This window comes from Neofelis nebulosa, chromosome 1 (genome assembly GCF_028018385.1).
Source record: "Neofelis nebulosa isolate mNeoNeb1 chromosome 1, mNeoNeb1.pri, whole genome shotgun sequence".
Classification (NCBI taxonomy): domain Eukaryota; kingdom Metazoa; phylum Chordata; class Mammalia; order Carnivora; family Felidae; genus Neofelis; species Neofelis nebulosa.
Window position 1 is genome coordinate 163,572,001 of NC_080782.1, and position 18,232 is coordinate 163,590,232.

Below are 18,232 nucleotides of genomic sequence, written 5' to 3' on the forward strand. Positions count from 1 at the left end.
GTGTGGAGTCTGTGTTGATTTAGACTTTACTTTCACTGCTGGTGGACCCCTTGCCGGGGCTCCTGGGAAGTGGCTGTGAGCTTAAGGTACTTGTCTTTCAGGGCGCCTGGGTGGCTTAGTCGGTTAACCGTCTGACTTGACTTTGGTCATGATCTCATGATTCGTGGGTTCAAGCCCGGAGTCGGGCTCTATGCTGGTGACGCGGAGCCTGCTTGCGATTTTCTCTGTCTCTCCCTTTCTCAAAATAAATAAATAAACTTAAAAAAACAATGGGAGTATCTCAGCCAGCTGGGGCTGCTCATTGCAGACCCTTAACCTCTTGCAGCCGTGGGAGCTGGATGCCAGAGGTCTGGGGGGGGCCAGATCCGATTTCTGGTTGGGCCCCTTCCTGCCTTGCAGACGGCACCTTCTCACTGTGTTCTCACACGGTGGAAGGAGTGAGCCTCTGGTCTCTCTTTTCTCGTAAGGGCACTGATCCCATCATGAGGACCCCATCCCCAGACCTCCAAAGGCTGTCATACAGGGAGGGGCGGGGTCTGGGCTTCAACATCTGTGTCTTGGGGGAAGCAAGCATTCGGTCCATAGCGGAATGCAGAGAGGCAGAGGCCAGCCTGAAAGCAGTGTGTTTCGTGAGTCGTTACTTCCGGAGGGTGCGGGGAGGCGTGCGGTAATTGTGTTCAGTGCCCACGACTGGTGTGGGGGCCTCCAGGCCGGCCTCCTCTGCTCCCGTGTGCCGCCTTTTCCGGGGTGTGCGTGAGCTGACCTGCGGGACGAAACGAGGCACGGCCCCCTGACTCCGCCTGGGGCCCCCCAGGGGGGATGCCTGTTACTGAAACCCACCCTGAGGCCTGCCTCCCATCCCACAGCGGGGCGCACTGGACACTGAAGATGAATCAATGCATCATCAGCTTGGTCGAATTGTATCTTTGCTAGATACACCTGCCACCATCCAGGGGGCCCTGGAATTTGTCTCCAAAGGCCATGGACGCGGTGTCCCGTGAAACCGTCTCTGGTTCTTGCTAGAAGGCGGGGCCGGCTGAGTCCCTAGGGACCTGTCCCCCTGAATGTTCCTTGCATGTGCTCATCCGCTCTGAGCACCCCCAGCTCATGTCCCTGAATGGCCACACTTCCTGGGGGATTGCCTGGGATGGCACGTTCTCCGTCAGCCACGCGTAATTTCAGCCTTGGTTGTTGCCCTAAAAATATACTTCACGCTGGGCTCTGTCCCAAGTAGGTTTGGGACACTGGCCCAGTTCTGGTGTCCAAACCTGCTCACAGGTTTTCAGTCTGACCATGTGGGCCCAGTTCCCACCCGGGGAGCCAGGTAGGCCCTGGGGAGGCTTCAGGCGGCTCGGGTGGGTGTGGGGGAGCCAGCTGGTGGAAAGAAAGGGGGTTTCTTGGCTGGGTGTGGGTTTGAGCTGGCAAGCTCGAACGTTCCTTCTCTTTTGCACAAATACGGCTGCTGGGGGGCAGGGAGGCCACAGACAGCCCTGTGACCTCCCACTGTGCCTGGTGTCCGAGCCACCGCGTCAGGCTTTCACCCAGGGCTCCCTGTGTTCTCCCATGGGTGAAAACCTTTTTCTTGACATTTCCTGGGTGGATGTTTCCTGGTGCCTGAGGGGCCGAGTGAGGCAGCTGCGTCAGGGATGGTTGGGGAATGTCGTCTGGGTCATGAGCCCTGCTCCCCCCTTTCCCCAGGCAGCCGGGCCGGGTTCTTAAAGGTACGACTGTCATTTTCAAACCTGGTGGAATCAGAGCCACCTGCCGTGTCTGGAAGCCACACCTTCGCCTCTGGCACCCAGCTTCCCTGCAGACCGGCCCTCTGCTTCAGGCACCTGGTTCCGGGAGCTGCCGTGTGCTCTCCCCCGAGGTGGGTTCCATGGTCTACCTGCTGCCCCAGACGAGGTGCGCCTGTTGTATGCCCCCACCTGCTTGTTTCCCTGGGAAAAGCCGTGGAAGCCTCAGCAGTCCTGGGGCTGATGCGTCCGGGCGAGGTGGGCGGGGTGGCCTGGCCTGGGGAGGGCGCCCCCTCCCCCCCCCCCCCCCCCCCCCCGCCCAGGACAGTGTGCTTCTCCAGGGGCACTTCCCCCTCCTCCCACAGCCTTGCCCTCTGGTGGCCTCGCTCACAGGTTCATGCCTCACATGTTTGTGTGTGTGTGTGTGTGTGTGTGGGTGGGTTCCTGTCCCCTGGGCAGGGAGGGGGGGCAGGAAGACCCACAAACAGTGTCCTCAAATCCAGACACCAGAATCCCCTTTCCAGGAACTCTGCAGGGATCACTTATTTTTTCTTTTCTTCTTTTTTATGTTTATTTACTTTGAGAGAGGAAGGGAGGGGCAGAGAGAGAGAGAGAAAGGAGACACAGAATCGGAAGCAGGCTCCAGGCTCTGAGCTGTCAGCACAGAGCCCGACGCGGAGCTTGAACTCAGGAACTGCGAGATCATGGCCTGAGCTGAAGTTGGACGCTCAGCTGACTGAGCCCCCCCCAGGCGCCCCAACACTCGTTTTTTCCAAGCATAGAAGTAGGGATAAGTCAGCTCCAGGAAGAGCATGGGAACCCCCAGTCCCACCACAGGGGAGCCAGACCCTGACCCCTGTGACCAAACGGCCTCTGTGGAAGCAGCTACAATTTCAGGCCGATTTACATCATCACATGACCTCCGTCCAGCCGCCCTGTGCTCTTGAACCTGAGCTGTGGGATGGAGACCAGCCTCCCGTGAGTCCGTTTGGCAAGCCCCCGCCAAGGGTCAGCCTTCAGGCAGGGCGGGCATCAGGGGCCCCCGGGGAGTGTGTCCCACCAGGGAGGATCCTGGTGCCCAGCGCCCCGTCCTTCATGGCATCACACCTAAGCCAAGTCGAGCAGGGATCTTGGGGACTGTGCCGCACTTCACAGCCGCCCCCTGATCGTGGCGACTGGAGTCTGGAATGAACAGCTGCCTCCCACAGGGGGCGACGTGTGGGCTGCTTTCAGGCCCTGGCCTCACAGCCTCACATCCCGTGGGAGTGCTGACTGTTGCCATGGAAACCATCTGTGAGCAGGTGTAGGACACAGCACCCGCGTCGGCTCCACTGCTTCTCTGCCGCGTCTACCTGAGACGCCGCTCAGCCCCGCACACACGGGACAGCCAGGGACCTGGGGGGGGGGTGGGCAGCCCACGACCCCCTGGGGCGAGAGCTGGCGGAGGGAAATGTCCCTTTTCCATGCCTCGGCTGCACAGCCTGAGGCTCCTCCCGTGGCCTTCCTGGGGGGGTCCCTGCAGGACAGAGCCCTCAGTACCGCATCCTCTGCTGGAGTCACTCTGCCAGGCCCCCTCCATCCTCTGATCGGGACTCATGTCCCCAAAAACCCTCCTGGGCAGAGTCCTTGTCCCCGTCAGCTGCTGGGGGACAGTGCAGGGTGGTTGCTCAACTATTTCGAATGACAGTATCATGTGGAATACTCGTTTAGTTACGTGGAAACTGTTCCTAGAAACGTTTAATATGAGGTGCTTGACTGGCTCAGTTGGAGGAGTGTTCAATTCTTGATCTCGGGTCAGTAGTTTGAGCCCCACATCAGGGGTAGAGGTTAAAAATAAATGAAATCTTTTTTAAAAATTTAGCATGAGATTGCATTTTCTATAATTTTTTTTAAGTTTATTTTTGAGAGGGACAGAGACAGTGTGAGTGGGGGAGGAACAGAGAGAGAGAGAGAGAGAGAGAGAATCCCAAGCAGGCTCCAGACTGTTATGAAGAGCCTGACGTGGGGCTTGAACTCACAAAACCATGAGCTGACCTGACCTGACCTGAAAACCATGACCTGAGCTGAAACCAAGAGTTAGACCCTTAGCTGACTGAGCCACCCAGGTGCCCCAATATGAGACTGCATTTTATTTTATTTTATTTTTTTAATTTTTGAGGGAGAGACACACAGAATGAGAGTGGGAGAGGGACAGTGAGAGAAGGAGACAGAAGCCGAAGCAGCTCCAGGCTCTGGGCTGTCAGCACAGAGTCTGACACGGGGCTCGAACTATGAGATCGTGACCTGAGCCGAGGTTGGACACTTGGCTGACTGAGCCAGCTGGTGCCCGAAGACTGCATTTTAAAGGCTGGAAATAAATTCTGGCCTGGGCTCCCAGAGGCCTGCCAGGTTCCAGAGATGTGTCTTGGGGGTCTCTTGGAAATACGGAGATCTGACCTGGGACGTTCTGTCAGAACTAACCAGATGACTTGGGAAGTGTGTTTGTGAGGCGCCCGTTCTCTTGAGCCCCGTGAGTGGTGGCTGGGGTGTTTCCTGTGGGCCCTAACACACTGCAAACACAAACACCTCCCTGACAAGCCACACCACAGACCCGGGGAGGGGCGTGGCGGGTGTGTGGGGTTCGTGCAGCAAACTGTGCTTGACAGACGTGGGAGAATGAAGGCCGTCAACACCTTGGGGTATAAAAAGCTCAAAACCAACTTTTATTGTGTGTTTGTTACAGAGGTTAGATATGTCATAGGAGTATGAGTCACCAAGAATGGAGGGTAAGTCCCCGGGGCCACCTGGGGCAGTAGACACATCACTTCTGACTACAGTGTGCCACATGGCGTGGCTGACAACAGGTGGCTAAGAGGTCTCCCGATGGTCTGTGAAGACGAGGCGGGGGGGCGGGGGTGGGGGGGACAGAAGAGAGCTCATGTAGGACCATCAAAGTCTTAAAAGGCACATCTGGCCTTCCTGAGGGGTTAAGAGGCACATCCTGGTCTTTGGGAGGAAACAGAGCTGCCAGCATGGAGGCCCGGATACCCGCAGGTGGGAGCCGCACGAGGGGTTCAGGAGCCCTTGGCGACACGCTTCGCTTATCAACACCACCCCATTAGGTGGGTTCAACAATGCGGGTCGTCTACGGGGTCTGGAAGCGCAGTGACTCTAAGGGCACGTGTGGAGACATCAGCTACACCTAGTGCAGAGCACTGTGGCATGGCCTGATGGGGGTGTTCGGGCGGGTGACCGTTCTGTTGGGAGGCAGGTGTCGCCAGTGCCGAAGCCCCTGCGGGTGCCCACGGGCTGTTTGGTGTGAGCGCTGGCGCTCAATTCCTTTGGCAGCCTTTCCGTCAGAGTTTGAAAGAGAGGATGAGATCGGTTTTGGGGGCGGCGTGTGAGGTAATAAGTTAAGAGTGAGCACCAAGGTGGCCCCCCCGGCCGAGTTTAGCCCCCCGAGAAGCGCGTGCGGGGCGTGGCCCCCGCACGTCACAGGTTCTTCATGCACACCTGGCAGCGGCTGATGTGCGTGCGGATGAGCCCCGCCTTGAGGGTGTCGGCGGACGGCGAGCCCTGGAAACTGCGCTCGGGGATGGTGGTGAGCCAGAAGCTGTACTTGTTGGCGTAGTAGTGGCAGGTGCCACGGCCCCCGTTGCACTCGATGAAGGGCGTCGCGCGGAAGTCCTCCAGGCAGCTGCCCGGAGACACCAGCGACTGGCCACCGCCTTCGTCGCCGGCCGCCGTGTGCTGCACAGAGGGAGACGGGGCAGGGCTGTGAGCGCGCCCGCAGGGGGACGGCCCGGGCTCTTTGATGCACCGTCCTCCCCGCCCCCCCCAGCTGAACACCCCCCGGAGTTTATCTGCGCTTTCAATACAGACCGCCTGCAATAAACCAGGGTGGCCCACGCACCAGGCACGGTGCAGGGACAGGGACGTGAGCCCACGTGCACCGTCTGAGCTTCAGGGAAGCCCAGAGCAGAAGCAGGTTATTATAACCAGCACACGCGGCTGACTTCGTCTTGGGGAAAAACACCGTCTCCCAAATCATCTACTCAAAGGGTGAAGTGTGTTCACCTGGCAGGACAGATGCCAACGTGTGAACTGCTTTTTTTTTTCTTTTTTCAAAGGAAAACTAAAGTCAACATGCAGGGCACACGTGAGGCTGGTAAGGTAAAAATAAGGCAGAAAGAAAGTGGCCTCGACAGCTCCTCCTCGCTTGTTCTTCTAGAGAGAGACTGGGAGTGGTTCTGGAAATCTCCCCTTGCTGGTGTCTCGATAACCAACAGGTACTACTTGTGTAATGATTGTTTTTTCAATCAGAGGGTTGTTAATTAGGCAGCCGGTCACCTGAGAGGACCGTGTGGCTGCTGGCCGGGAGGCGGGAAGCGTCAGAGGGGACCTCGTCTTCACTTCTGTCACCTGCTACTTTCTCGTGGTGTCACAAGTGCGGCAGCTCTTGTTAAGACGCACGGGACCCCCGGGGCCCGAAGCTCATAGAGAAATGGGCCGCCAGGCTTGGTGGGACACACACTGTCCCTGTGGCTTGTGGGACAGGACTGTGTCTCAGCCACAGTGTGAGGGAAAAAAAGGAGGCTGTTCTGGGGCGTCCTGGGCGGGTAACCCGGGTCAACCTCTTTAAACAAAGCCACAAGCACAAGAAGCTTTGAAAAAGGCTTGCGCTCACAGAATGCAGGAGCCCCCCCAGCCCAGAGCCCCACAGTCTGTTTGGTGTGGGAGGGAGCCTCAGGCCCCACTTGGTGTGAAGGAGCGGAGGCCGGCCTGGGAGGGCCCCGCCCTGGAAGGACACCTCGAGGGAGCCGGCGGGCCAGGGTCAGGAGGAAGCACCCTGCGGGATGCCTCAGAGCTGGGAACAGCCTGGCCAGCAAGGGCTCTGACTTTAGTCCGCACACACACACACACACACACACACACGCACACCTGCACACATGCACACAGACGCACCCCGATGGCACGTGTAACCACACAGGCTTGTTCTGTCCTCAAAAGTCACCTTACGTGGCCGTGATCAGCTTCTCGAAAAGTAGGGAGGTGCCTGTCTTTGCACAGAACTCAGTATTCTGTGCTTCGAATTATTGCAGCAATGATACCTCTAAAAATATTAAGATATGAATACTTACCTTTTCCTATCGCTTACATGTTATGTTATTTATATGATTTATGACTTATGGCACTTATGACGAATGTAAACACAAGGCCTACTGTCGTCACTGGCCTTTCCTTTCTCCGTACAGTGGTGGAGTAAGCAGGAAAACCGTAAGGGCTGCTATCATGGTGGCCCAGTTTATCCTAATTGCAGCCCGTACAGTGGCCTGATGGCAAATTCACGGGCCCCTGTGGGTGGGGCAGCCCATGCCTGACATGGCTCAGTTCGCAAAGTGCTTAGGCAAAAGTGCAGGCTGTATTCCAGCTCTCATCCCCTGGGCCAGATGCCCTTGTGCAGTGTGCAACCTGAGCAACTGTCCCGTGTGATTATTCTTACAGAGGCAGGGTGTGTTGGGGAGAGGAACTAGATTTCCACCCAGTTCCATGCTCAGACAGAGAAAGCGGGCAAGTACTACATACCATGAGGAAAGAATATCCAATCCACAGACTCCGCCATCCAGCTGGGCAGTGGGGGATGGAGACATCTTGACTGTGTACCGCTATGGCGACGGCTGGGGCCTCACACACGGAACAGCGACTGATGTAAGGCTTGATTTCGTCCTCGGCCACCGGCATCATGGGCAGCGGGGCCGTGGTGGAGAGCCAGTAGGACTTGTCGTTGCGGCTGGCGTAGTAGCACACGTCACCCGGGTTGCAGTACAGAAAGGGCATGGTGCTGAACCGAGCCAGGCAGGAGCCCGCCAGTCCTGTGGAAAGAGGTCGCAGCTGAGTGTGGCTGGGAAGACGCCCCTCCAGGCCGGGCCAGGTCCCAGAGGCCCCGTGTCAGGGACCTGCCCACCAGCCACCCCGCGGGGCTCAGATCCGCACAGGAGCGGTTTCCAATTCCTTTTTTTGGAGTCTGCCCTGCCATTTCAGCCTTGCCCTTCTAGAAGTTTTCACACACATCCCTGGATGGAGTGGGGTCTTCATGAAGTAGCACCTGGCTGAGGCCTATGTTGTTTGGGGGTCTTCAAGACCAGCCCCGAGAAACCCCTGATGGGACCCAAGATAAGGGCCTGGCTTCCTGCACCCTGAGGGGCCCTGCCCGAAGGAACTCCGTCCGTACAAACCCCAAACACTCCCCTGCTCCTGGGTACAAAGGTTGCCTTTATCTCAGGGCAGAGAGGATGAATTAGAGCTGCACAGTCTTCCCTGCTCAAATGGGCTGCCTACTGGGCTTGGGGACAACGTGTGGGCACCTGCCACTAAGCCTGCCCGGCGCGGGCCCCACCGCCTAGGCCCTGCTCCCGGCTCTGCGTTTTAGGCCCTGGCCCTGTGCGTTCGTCCTGCTTTGTGTTCTGTTAAACTTATTTCGGAAGTGGAACCTGTAGACGGGAATGTGCACACAGCATCGGGGTCGGATTGAGGGACTCCCCACCCCTGTCCCTACCACAGGCCCCTCGGATGGAGGTACCCCTGCCCCTCCCCGACTTTTCATGTGTGCTCGCTGCACTTCCTGTGCACTTTTAAGTCCTTTCAATTCCTTTTGGCAACCAGGCTTACTTGAATGCACATCTGTTCTCCTGGGGGCTCTGTGTGACCCCCCGCCCCTCACGGCCCCAGCCTGACCGTTTACACAGCCTGTGGCGAAAAGCCAAGCTGGGGGTGAAGCTTCTAGTGGCCTCCAGGGCAGGCGGGGCCACCCCTGAGCCTGTGCAGGCCGCAGCCTCTGTGGTCCTGACCTGAGCTTTGGAGGTCTCAAAGGCCATTTTCATCTCTTCTGGAAGCCCAGGGATGTGGATGGGCCCAGTGCCCTCGATCGGCAGGAGCCCGTCCAGCCAAGAGCTGCCGATGCTGACCAGGAGCTGAACTGGCTGGGGCTGGCCGGGCGGTACCTACCCAGGTCCTGGTTGTGCGCCTTCTCCTGGCCTTCAAAGTACAGCAGGCTGTACCCACTCCAGAGCTTGTTCATGCCCACGGGGCACATGGGCTCCTGGTCCGTCTGACTGTGCTTCACCAGGAGGTAGCCGATGCTGACGCTGCGGCCGGGCATGCCGGGCAGGCCGGGGGTCCCCGGGCGGCCTGGCTCCCCTAGAACCCGGGAGAGAGTGGCCACCTTTCAGCTGCTGTGTGGACCTTGGCCTCTGCGGCTGCTGCCCGCTTTCTGCCTGAAGCCTGGCCCTCACTGGCTGTGCCCCTTGGAGGACCTGCCAGGGCCCTGAACGAGGGGCAGGTGCGGAGCCAGTCGAAGGGCCCAGAGGACTGCGGCTCACCCCCACCCAACAAACGGGCCTCCTCTGTCCCAAGAGCCCTTTGGCTGGGCACGTCTGGGTTAGAACTCTGCCTCCCACGATGCCCACCCAGGGCTCGAGTCTGCTCCCGGAGCATAGCGGAACATCTACTGTGCCTCCAACAAGACGACCCTTCAAACACTGGGAATCAGTGCTGATCCTGCTTTGCTCCCCGCCCAACCCCCCAAGGGACACTTCCACTTGTCACTTGTTCCTCACGGGATGTCCCCTCCACCTCTGCTGCTTGGTCTCCCAGCCTGGATGACTCCCCTCTGCCCACGTGTGTCCCTGGACATACATCCCCCACGGAGCCCGCAACCTCCTGGCCATGGGTGGGTCCGTGCGGAGGACAGCGGACTGCACGCTCCTGTGATGGGGACACCGGTCGTGCACCCCAGTTGAATGTGACTCACTCCTACCACTGTTTCCCAGTGAGCTCAGGGGGGACTGAAACAAATCTTCTTTGTGCACAAATTGCTGGTATTTCTGGCCTATCCCGCCCTGCGTACGTACAGATCATTTTAAGAAATCAGTGACACCAGACTTTACGATGGCTGCCACTAACACAATTGCTTTCCTTCAGCTCACTGTCCCAGACCTTTGAGATCATAACAAAGCCCGTTTCTCGAAGTGCGTTGATTGCCTCCTTCTCGAGCCACCTGCGGACGTGTCAGTGGAAGGAAGGGGGCCGGCCTGTCTGGGGACTCTGGACCGGGTGCCCTCATGGGCACAGGTGTTGTTACCGAGTGCCACAGCCTGGGTGAGGGGCAGCATCTTTCTGCTTGTCTGGGTGCTGGCTCATCCCTCCCCACGTACCACAGAACACTGGTCAGACCCTCAGTGGACCTGGAAGAAACCCCCTGCCCTCTGCCCCCTTTCTGTCACTCACCTTCCTGGCCGATGGGCCCCTGCTGTCCCATGGGCCCCTGGTCTCCTCGGAATCCAGGAACAGCAGAAATGCCACCTCTTCCCTGGGGCCCTGCCTTCCCTGGAGCCCCGCGGAAACCTGCACAGCCACGAAACGGGTGTGAGCACCATGGAAGGCGTGACCGTGCTCAGTGTCACTGATGCTCAACACAGGCTTCCCGGGGAGGAAACCCAAGCGAGAAGAACGCGAGCAGGAAAAGGCATTTCCCTGGCGGCTCTCCAGCAGGGCTCCTACCTGGCTCTCCTGGGGGGCCCTGGGGCCCCATCTCTCCCTGTGCCCCCGGGGGGCCTCTCCTTCCGTGTGGACCCACTGGCCCTGGCTGGACGGTGATCTTCTGGGGGATTCCCACAATCCCAGGGGATCCCACAGAACCAGGGGCACCTGGAAAGGGCAAAGAAAGGCCAGTTGACACAGGGGCGCCCCCTGGCTTCCTTGCAATGATCTGTATTCCACTGTTTTCATCCGTTGAAACCAACCTTGGAGCTTCCTGGAACCATCTTGCCATCTAGAGAATAACCCGTCTGCGAGGTTGCTAAGGGCCTTCCCTTCACCGGCGGCTGTCAGTCACCCAGTCACGGCGGGAGCCACAGAGGGTCCCAGCGTGGCACTTCAGAGGGAGACCTTGGAGGGGTCCCCCAGCCCGGAGGGCCAGGGATCGTCCTGAAGCCCAGTCCTGGGGCCGCCCACCTGAGATGCTGGCTGTGTGCGTGTGCGAAGGCCACTCACCTGGGAGTCCCCTGTCTCCTTTGGGCCCCTTGGGGCCTGGGTCGCCCACACTCCCGGTGGCTCCTGTGTTTCCCATGAGTCCTGGCTCCCCTCTGGGTCCTTCAAGACAAGCAGGACACAGAGGACTCACACGTCTGTGTGGGGGCTCCAGCCCTGCCCCCGCCCTGACTGGTGCCGCCAGCCTCCCCGGCAAAAGGAGACAAGAGGAGCCCTCCCTCCGTGGGCACCGTTACCTTTTACTCCCGGGAGCCCGAACACACCAGGCCGGCCCTGGGGCCCGGGGTCCCCGCCCCACCCTTTGGTCCCGGGGTTTCCTGGGGTTCCTGGGTTGCCCTCGTCTCCTTTCCTTCCAGGGAGAGCAGCAGGTCCAGGTGGCCCCGGGGGCCCTCGATAACCTGTCGACATGCATCACCAGAAAGACGTTACACAGGAGGAGGGCACGGGCATGGCCAACCGGCACTGGCATGTGTTGCAGGATGTGCCCGGGGGGCCAGGTGTCGAGTCCCCTGTCGGGGGCGTCTTTGGCATGTCTAACACTGGACGAGTTTTCTTTATTGTGGTAGAATATACATAACATAAACCTTACCATTTTAACCATTTTTTTTTAATTAAAAATTTTTTTAATGCTTATTTTTGAGAGAGAGAGAGAGAGAGAGAGAGAGGCAGAGAGAGAGAGAGAGAGAGAGAGACAGAATCCGAAGCAGGCTCCAGGCTCTGAGCTGTCAGCACAGAGCCCGACGCAGGGCTCGAACCCATGAACTGTGAGGTCAGGACCTGAGCTGAAGTTGGACGCTTAGCCAACTGAGCCACCCAGGCGCCCCCATTTCAACCACTTCTAAGTGTGCGGTTCAGGGGCACTGAGTACACCTGTACTTCAGGGCACTGAAGGACCTGTGTGGCCATCGTCACACCAGGAAGGTCCACCTCAGACCTTCTCATCTTCCGGAAGCGGGGCTCTGCCCCCATTCACCTGCGACTCTCTGTCGCCTCCCCCAGCCCCGGCTTCCCCCATTCTCCCTTCCGTCCCTGGATCTGAATGCTCTGGGGACTTGTTACCAGTGGCATCACACAGTGCTCGTCCCTCCGTGCGCGTGTGGCCCATTTCCCTTTGCACAATGTCCCTCAAGGTGGCAGTGAGAGTCTGTCCCATCCCTACAGTAATCCGGTCACCGCCGGGTCCTGCCCCACAGATTGCAACACACAGAAACAGGAGTCCTGCTTACCTTCTGGGCCAAATATGCCCGGCGCCCCTTTGTCACCAGGTGACCCAGAGATGTTGGAAGGTGGGGTGATTCCTGGAAATCCCTGAAGTCCTGGACTCCCGACTGGGCCTCGTTCCCCTTCAGAGAGAAACAGAAGAAGTCAGTTTTGCCATCACCGTCCAACTTTTCAATCTATCGTTTCCCCTCCTGTCCAGGAGCAGAGCCGCCAAGGAGGGGCAGTGAGGGGAGGCGGGGACCGTGCCACACTGCGGGCGTGGGGAAGCCACCGGCCCCTCCTGCTGCCTGGAGGGTCCCACGGATCTTGCTCAGCCGACGTGGCTGTGGTACTTGAGGACGGCCCCTGGGCCCTGGAAGGCTGGCTCTGTTGTTGGCTAGCACTTGGGTTGGGATGGAAGGTTCCGGGTGTGGCTAGCACTCGTGTTGGTCCAGAAGGACCACACGGACGCTCCCAGTCTGCCCTGTTGCCCTCCTTTCGGTAGCCTGGGTCCCAGCTTTGCACAGCCGTCCTCGCCGCCCGCGGGTTCTGCGCTCGCCGATCCGCGTACTCGGCGGGGTTTACTGGCGATGCGCCCTCAGTGCCGGCGTCCCTCCCGGACAAGCAGAAGAGGCAGACCCTTGCGTGCCTGCCGACGTCCTCGTTTCAGCTCCAAGTGTCAACAAGGATTCTTCCTGTGTCTGTTTAGTGCTGTGGTGTTTACATTTCTGGGCTTCTTATTGGTGATTTCACTGTTAAATTGTCCTCCCTCCTCCCCGATCATGCCGAAGTGCCATCTGGCATTCCTCAGCTCAGGACAGCTGTGGCGTGCTCACAGCGGACACGTGTGTCACAGGGGCTTCCTTCGGGCAAGAGACCGAGCCGGTGGCCGCGAGGTCCACGTCAACGTATCAACAACACACATCAAATAAGGTGTCTTTCAACAGAAACACATGAGAGCAAAAGGTCACGTGCAGGTCGGTCGGTGAACGTGTGACCAGGGGCTGTCAGGAGCCCGACTCTGCATTTCCATGAGAGTCCCTGGTTTAGAATCTCTCACTTGGTATTTGCTTCGCAGAACAGAACTGCGGCACGGGACAGGACCGGCCTCAGGCATTGACGGAGGACAGACGGTGGAGGACAGTCCCCATGTGAGCAGATCTGTGGGAGCCCCCCGGTCCCACGTGTCGGCCCACACGACGGTCACAGGTGCCCATCCGTGCTTGGCGGGCGTGGGCGCTGCCAGTGGGGAGGCGGTCGGTTTCTCTCCTAATTGCCAGACTGGTGTTTGTTTTCTCCCACAGTCTGGAGGTGCAGAGAGGCGTCCGGGTGTCCCGGGACCATCATGTCTCCGCCAGGGCGAACGGTGAGCTGGGCAGCACGGGGCAAATCTGCGTGACCGAGGGGCCAGCTGCCGCCTCCTGTGCCCCCCACGCAGCCTCCTGGCTGGTCCTCAGCCACACCGCGGCTCCGATACCCGTCACGGCGCGTGCCTCTGCGCAGCGGAGAAACGCGCCAGGGGAACACTGAGAAAGGTGTCATCTTTGTCTCGATTGCAGGCAGTGCGCAAGCGGGTTTACGAAGCCTGTGGGGACCGGCCAGCTGCCGTCTGTAGTTTGACAGAAAACGACACCAACTGAGCTGTGTCTAACTATTATCACAAAGTGACCGAAACAGGCGGCGAGTGTCAGTGGATAATGGCAGAAACTCTTGAGTCAGAAGATCCAGAGCGGCCGGATTCCCACAACAAACCACAGTGACTGGGCCTCTGTTAACGACACTCTGAGTGACCCAGGCTCAGTTTGCTGGAATCAGGATCAACAAGCCCGTTCCCTCCTTGGTGCCCATGGATCTTCCTAAGTGTTGAAAGAAACCCCCGACTGATGGAGGTTTGATGAAAGGCCGTCCCGCACAGGCAAACCATGAATTGAGTCCCACATCAGCGGCAGGAGGGGCCTCGGCTGCAAATCTGCACTTCTGGCCTGAGGTGAGGCCCACGGGAGGGACAACGATGGCTCACGGTCACCCGCCATCCTCGGAGGACAGTGTGTCCTCACCGGCCTGCCTGGGGATGTCTCCGTGGGAAGTCTCCCTCCCTCACGACGGCCAGAGGCTGTGGCCCAGTGGGCAGAGCCCGGACTCTGCTCGGAAACCACCAGCTCGTTGGGCTGCCGTGATTCTGATGCGGGACGAGGCCCTCGTAGGGGACAGCTGCTTTACAGAGAGCTGCGAGGCCTCAGGGCCGTGTGGGAGCCCGCACGTTCTGGGTCCCTCTGATGGAGTGCGGGGGCTACACTGTAGGTTCAAGAATTCTGGGAAACAGATGTCGCACAGTTACCGCGTGATGGGATCGTGGGGTGGGGTGGCGGAGTCTTTCGACTTTGTGGCGGTCACAAAGAGTTTCACAACATTCTGCTCCAAGGAATGTCTGTGAACACTGACTCTGTGGCAGGCATCTCGCCGAGGTATAAACAGGGGAGTAAGAGAGGTGATTTCTGTCCTGCTGGGAACTGTAACCTATCCCTTGTTGCCTGTTTCTGAGCCTGAACAGTGTGCCGTGTGCATCAGTCGGCAGGACACAGGGCGCAGCTAAAGTCTTGTGAGCACTGTGCCTCTCCCTTCCCTCTGTCCCCTGGGCCTGGCCTCACCTCCATATCCCGGGCTGCGTTCCCCCGCCCCTTTCAGAGGGCAGCTCCTCTTACGAGCAGGACTCTCTGAAAAAATACTAATTGGAGGCCTTTTAGAGAAGCCAGAGAACATTGCTTTCTGGGCCTCTATGTGTAAGAGCCTCACCTGTATTATCTCACCGCATCCCCTCGATACCCAGAAAGTGGGCTTCTACCTTCGTTTTATAAGCAAAGCCATGTGCAAGGTCGCACCAAGTGAGAGGCAGAATGAGAACACACATGCAGGCATCTGACTTCAAAGTCATGGGCACTGCCAGCTCCCCGGGGGGCTCTAAGGAGGCTTGTGCCGGTGGACTGACCCTTACCCCCGAGCGGGGAATGTGCCGGTCAACAGACCCCGACTGAGGCTGCGTGAGCACCGTGCAGCCTCTCAGGGCTCATACTAAGGCCCCGGCTGGCTGAGCCTCTCCTCATTCTCTTGCCTTCAGATCAATGCTGTGGAGCTCAGATATCAGGGAATTCTGGAGTTTCCAGCTATTTGAAAGAGGGGCAGTGACAGACCTTGGAGAATCAGGCGATGTGGTCGGTGAGCCTCTGGACACCGGCTGCCCTCCGTGGGGGATCGAGTCGCTGCCTTCCTTGGGTACTGACTACTCTATGGGGTTGCTGGCTCTAGCTTACTAGAGTATCCTGACTGAAGCACGCCCTGGGCCGCTGTGTGACAGGCCTGCACCCATGTGCTGGGTGTGCTGGTGGCCACGGATCGTAAGCAAACGCTCAATGACACTGTAATACTTTCAACACGCTCTGCCCCTAGATACTAATCGGACTTCTGTCTGGAAACGTTTCCCACCTCAGGTCAGGCTTAAGCACGTGTGCCGGGGGCTTGGGGGGGAGTGGGGCCCTTTCTCAGCAGGTGAGACACCTTTCCCTGGTTGGCTCCTACCACAGGCCAGACCTGCCTGAGGGGTTCAGCTCGGTGACTGTAATGCTTGTGTTTACGTGTTCGTCTGACACTGAGAGCTTGTGACAGGTAAGCACTGTGCAGGTGCCCCGGGGACATGGGGCAGGGGACAGAGTGTGGTCCCTACAGGTGGGAACGTGTCCTTCCCACCAGAGAGGGTGGTCACTCACTAACCCCTGATGGATTCTAAGAGTATAAGGGTGGAGGGCTGGCCAAGGGGTTCTGCAGCAAGAAATTGTCTGCAAAGCAACCGGCACTTTCTAGTGACCTTTCCACATCCATCTCTCGGACTCACATACACCCCAGGTTTGGTGCCGCTGACTGGTCCTTGGCCTCACCTGGATTTCCTCGCTCCCCTTTCTGTCCTGGGGCTCCGACAGGGCCTGGGCGGGTGTTGGCCTCTCCTGGGTCACCCCTGTCCCCGGCAGGACCGGGAAAGCCGGGGTCTCCGTGGGCGTCCACACCTGCGGCAGGGTTAACACAGCAGTGAAGTTAGCATCCTCAGCCATGGCAGGCTGATCTTCGGAGGCAAAAGACCAGTGATGCTGTGCACCAAGACTCGGGGATGGAACCAGAGGCCGGCCGTGGAGATCCCAGCTGGCCGTGCGGCCTCAGTGTCCCGGATGTGATTGTAGTTGGAACCCCTCTCAGTCTGCAGCACCACGGGGGAGCCCAGGTGGCCTCCGGGAGGGCTGCACAGCCCGCACAGAGCCATCCTGCTCCCTGAACCCCCAGGTCCAGGACGTCCCCCACTAGCCCCTGCCCCCCACCACTGGGTGTGGTCACGTGGCTGGGGCAGGATTAAATACCTGGGGATCCTGGAAAGCCTTTGGTGCCTGGCAAGCCGTGGAGTCCGCTGATGCCTCGGATGCCCGGAAAACCTGTGTGGGTTTCACTCACGGTTATTTCATGCACCGGAGAGCAAAGAAACTCTTGAAGCAATTCACACCTGGTTTTGTTTGCTGTTACACAGTCATCCATCCGGTTCACTCAAAAGCCCGGCAAACAGCAAGCAGTTCTGCACACTGTGACTTGCACATCACTTTCGTGTCACCCAGGAGAACCATTTAACTTAGATTGTTTTCATGGAATCTTTTTACAGGTTCGTTATGGCCGTAAGGGAGCTGGACGGAAGTGCGGTGTTTCTCCTGATGCTTCACTGTACATATGTGGTTTGTACAAGCTGTGCTCGGAACCAAGGCTCTAGCATTATTCCATTCCCTCCGGATTCCCGAGCATAAACTTTTCTAAGTAGGACATGTAAGGCTGACGGCCAATGAGTGCGATTCTTCCTGGGATATGGGGAGTGAGTGTGGGTGGGGGTGGCCCCTTAATGCTGGGAAAGACAGCCCCCGAGGGCCTGGGTAACCCCCCAGCTCTCGCCAAGAGCTCGGCCAGACCTGGCTCAGCCACAGCTGGAGCCCTGGACAGGACAGCGGGGACACTGGCTTCCGTCCCTGTCCCACCTCTGCATTGCTGTGAGCCGACCAGAGAGAGACCAACCTGGCTCCCAGTGCCCCTCCCCAACCTGCAGGCCTGGCTCTGAGTTGGTGCTCAGAGGGAGTTGGTGTCTGCAGAGGGAGAGACGCTCTCACCTGGTGAGCCTGGGATCCCGGGCCAGCCATAGTCTCCTTTGTCACCGGGCGCTCCTGCCCGCCCCGGCTCTCCCTGCGGCCCCTGTAGCCCTGTCAGTCCTGGGAAGCCTGGGGGTATAAACACACCCTTAAGTGGGACTGGAACCCCCAGCAGCACCCAGGAACCCCAGGGCCTCCCTGGTCTGTAGCTCGGTTCTGCCTGGAGGAGGAGGGCCTCTGTGGGAAAGGAAGAGCCTTCCTTCCAGCTGGAAACGTGCCCCATGTACGGGCTGAGGGCGGGTAGCTCAGCTTTGCCAAAGAGAGAGCAGCCTGTGTTCTCCCAGTGTTGTCCTGCCATCTGCGTGGGAGTCTGGAGGGAACCCAGGAAACCCTGAAGGATCAGCCTTCAGGTTCCCAGGTCCCACGCAAAGCAAGGCAACGACAAAACAAAAGCAGCAACAAGGAAAAAGCGGGGAAGTAGCCCCCCTGTCTGCTTTCCAAGCTAACTCGGGATCCGCAAACACGTTTCTGGATATTCGGATGCACAGAAGGGGTGCTATGGCCAGAACTCAGCCTGAGTTCACGGGGAGACACCGGCCACAGGAACTTGTGCATCAGTTCCTGTGCATGTCCCCACGGCTGGCCACCTGGTCCTCTCCATGAGCTCGGTCCTAAGGCAGAGCTGGGTCACGGGTAACATGCAAGGGCCAGCTTCCTGGAGCGCGGTGTGATCGTGGCAGACTAGGAGACAGGCACACTGGCCACCTCTGTCCTGGGGTCCTGAGGTTTGGAGCCCCAGCTGTGGGGGTAGGGCACACGTGGGGACAGCAAGACAGCAAGAGATCGTACCTGCTTGCCCTTTAGGTCCCGGAGGGCCTTGGACGCCTGGCACGCCTGTTATCCCGGGGAAGCCGACTTCACCCTCCGTTCCTTTTTCCCCAAAGAATCCCTTTAGACCTGTAAGGACAGAGTTCTGATTGGAGCCGAGCAGACACTGCCTCCCTGGGGCTTAAGGGGACGCCAGGTAAGGGATGCTGTCATTTCACACGGCTGCTTCTGCTGTGAATGGCTCCTTATCTCAACATGTTCCTTCCCTGACTCCTG

General features: G+C 58.8%; 1 protein-coding gene across 2 annotated transcripts in view; it reads right to left on the reverse strand.

Annotated features, from left to right (window-relative positions):
• Positions 1-4,409: 4,409 nt before the first annotated feature.
• The window catches only part of COL4A2 (collagen type IV alpha 2 chain), a 174,714-nt gene continuing 160,891 nt past the window's right edge, over positions 4,410-18,232 (reverse strand). For both annotated transcript variants that reach the window (XM_058742754.1, XM_058742743.1), the window contains exons 37-48: positions 17,978-18,085; positions 17,150-17,257; positions 16,364-16,435; positions 15,893-16,018; positions 11,990-12,106; positions 11,000-11,161; positions 10,767-10,865; positions 10,275-10,421; positions 10,002-10,118; positions 8,721-8,912; positions 7,302-7,588; positions 4,410-5,465 (exon numbers count right to left, since the gene is read on the reverse strand). In XM_058742754.1, coding sequence (XP_058598737.1) covers positions 5,208-5,465; positions 7,302-7,588; positions 8,721-8,912; positions 10,002-10,118; positions 10,275-10,421; positions 10,767-10,865; positions 11,000-11,161; positions 11,990-12,106; positions 15,893-16,018; positions 16,364-16,435; positions 17,150-17,257; positions 17,978-18,085 — 1,793 coding nt within the window. In that variant the 3' untranslated portion in view covers positions 4,410-5,207. The remainder of the gene's footprint in view (positions 5,466-7,301; positions 7,589-8,720; positions 8,913-10,001; positions 10,119-10,274; positions 10,422-10,766; positions 10,866-10,999; positions 11,162-11,989; positions 12,107-15,892; positions 16,019-16,363; positions 16,436-17,149; positions 17,258-17,977; positions 18,086-18,232) is intronic.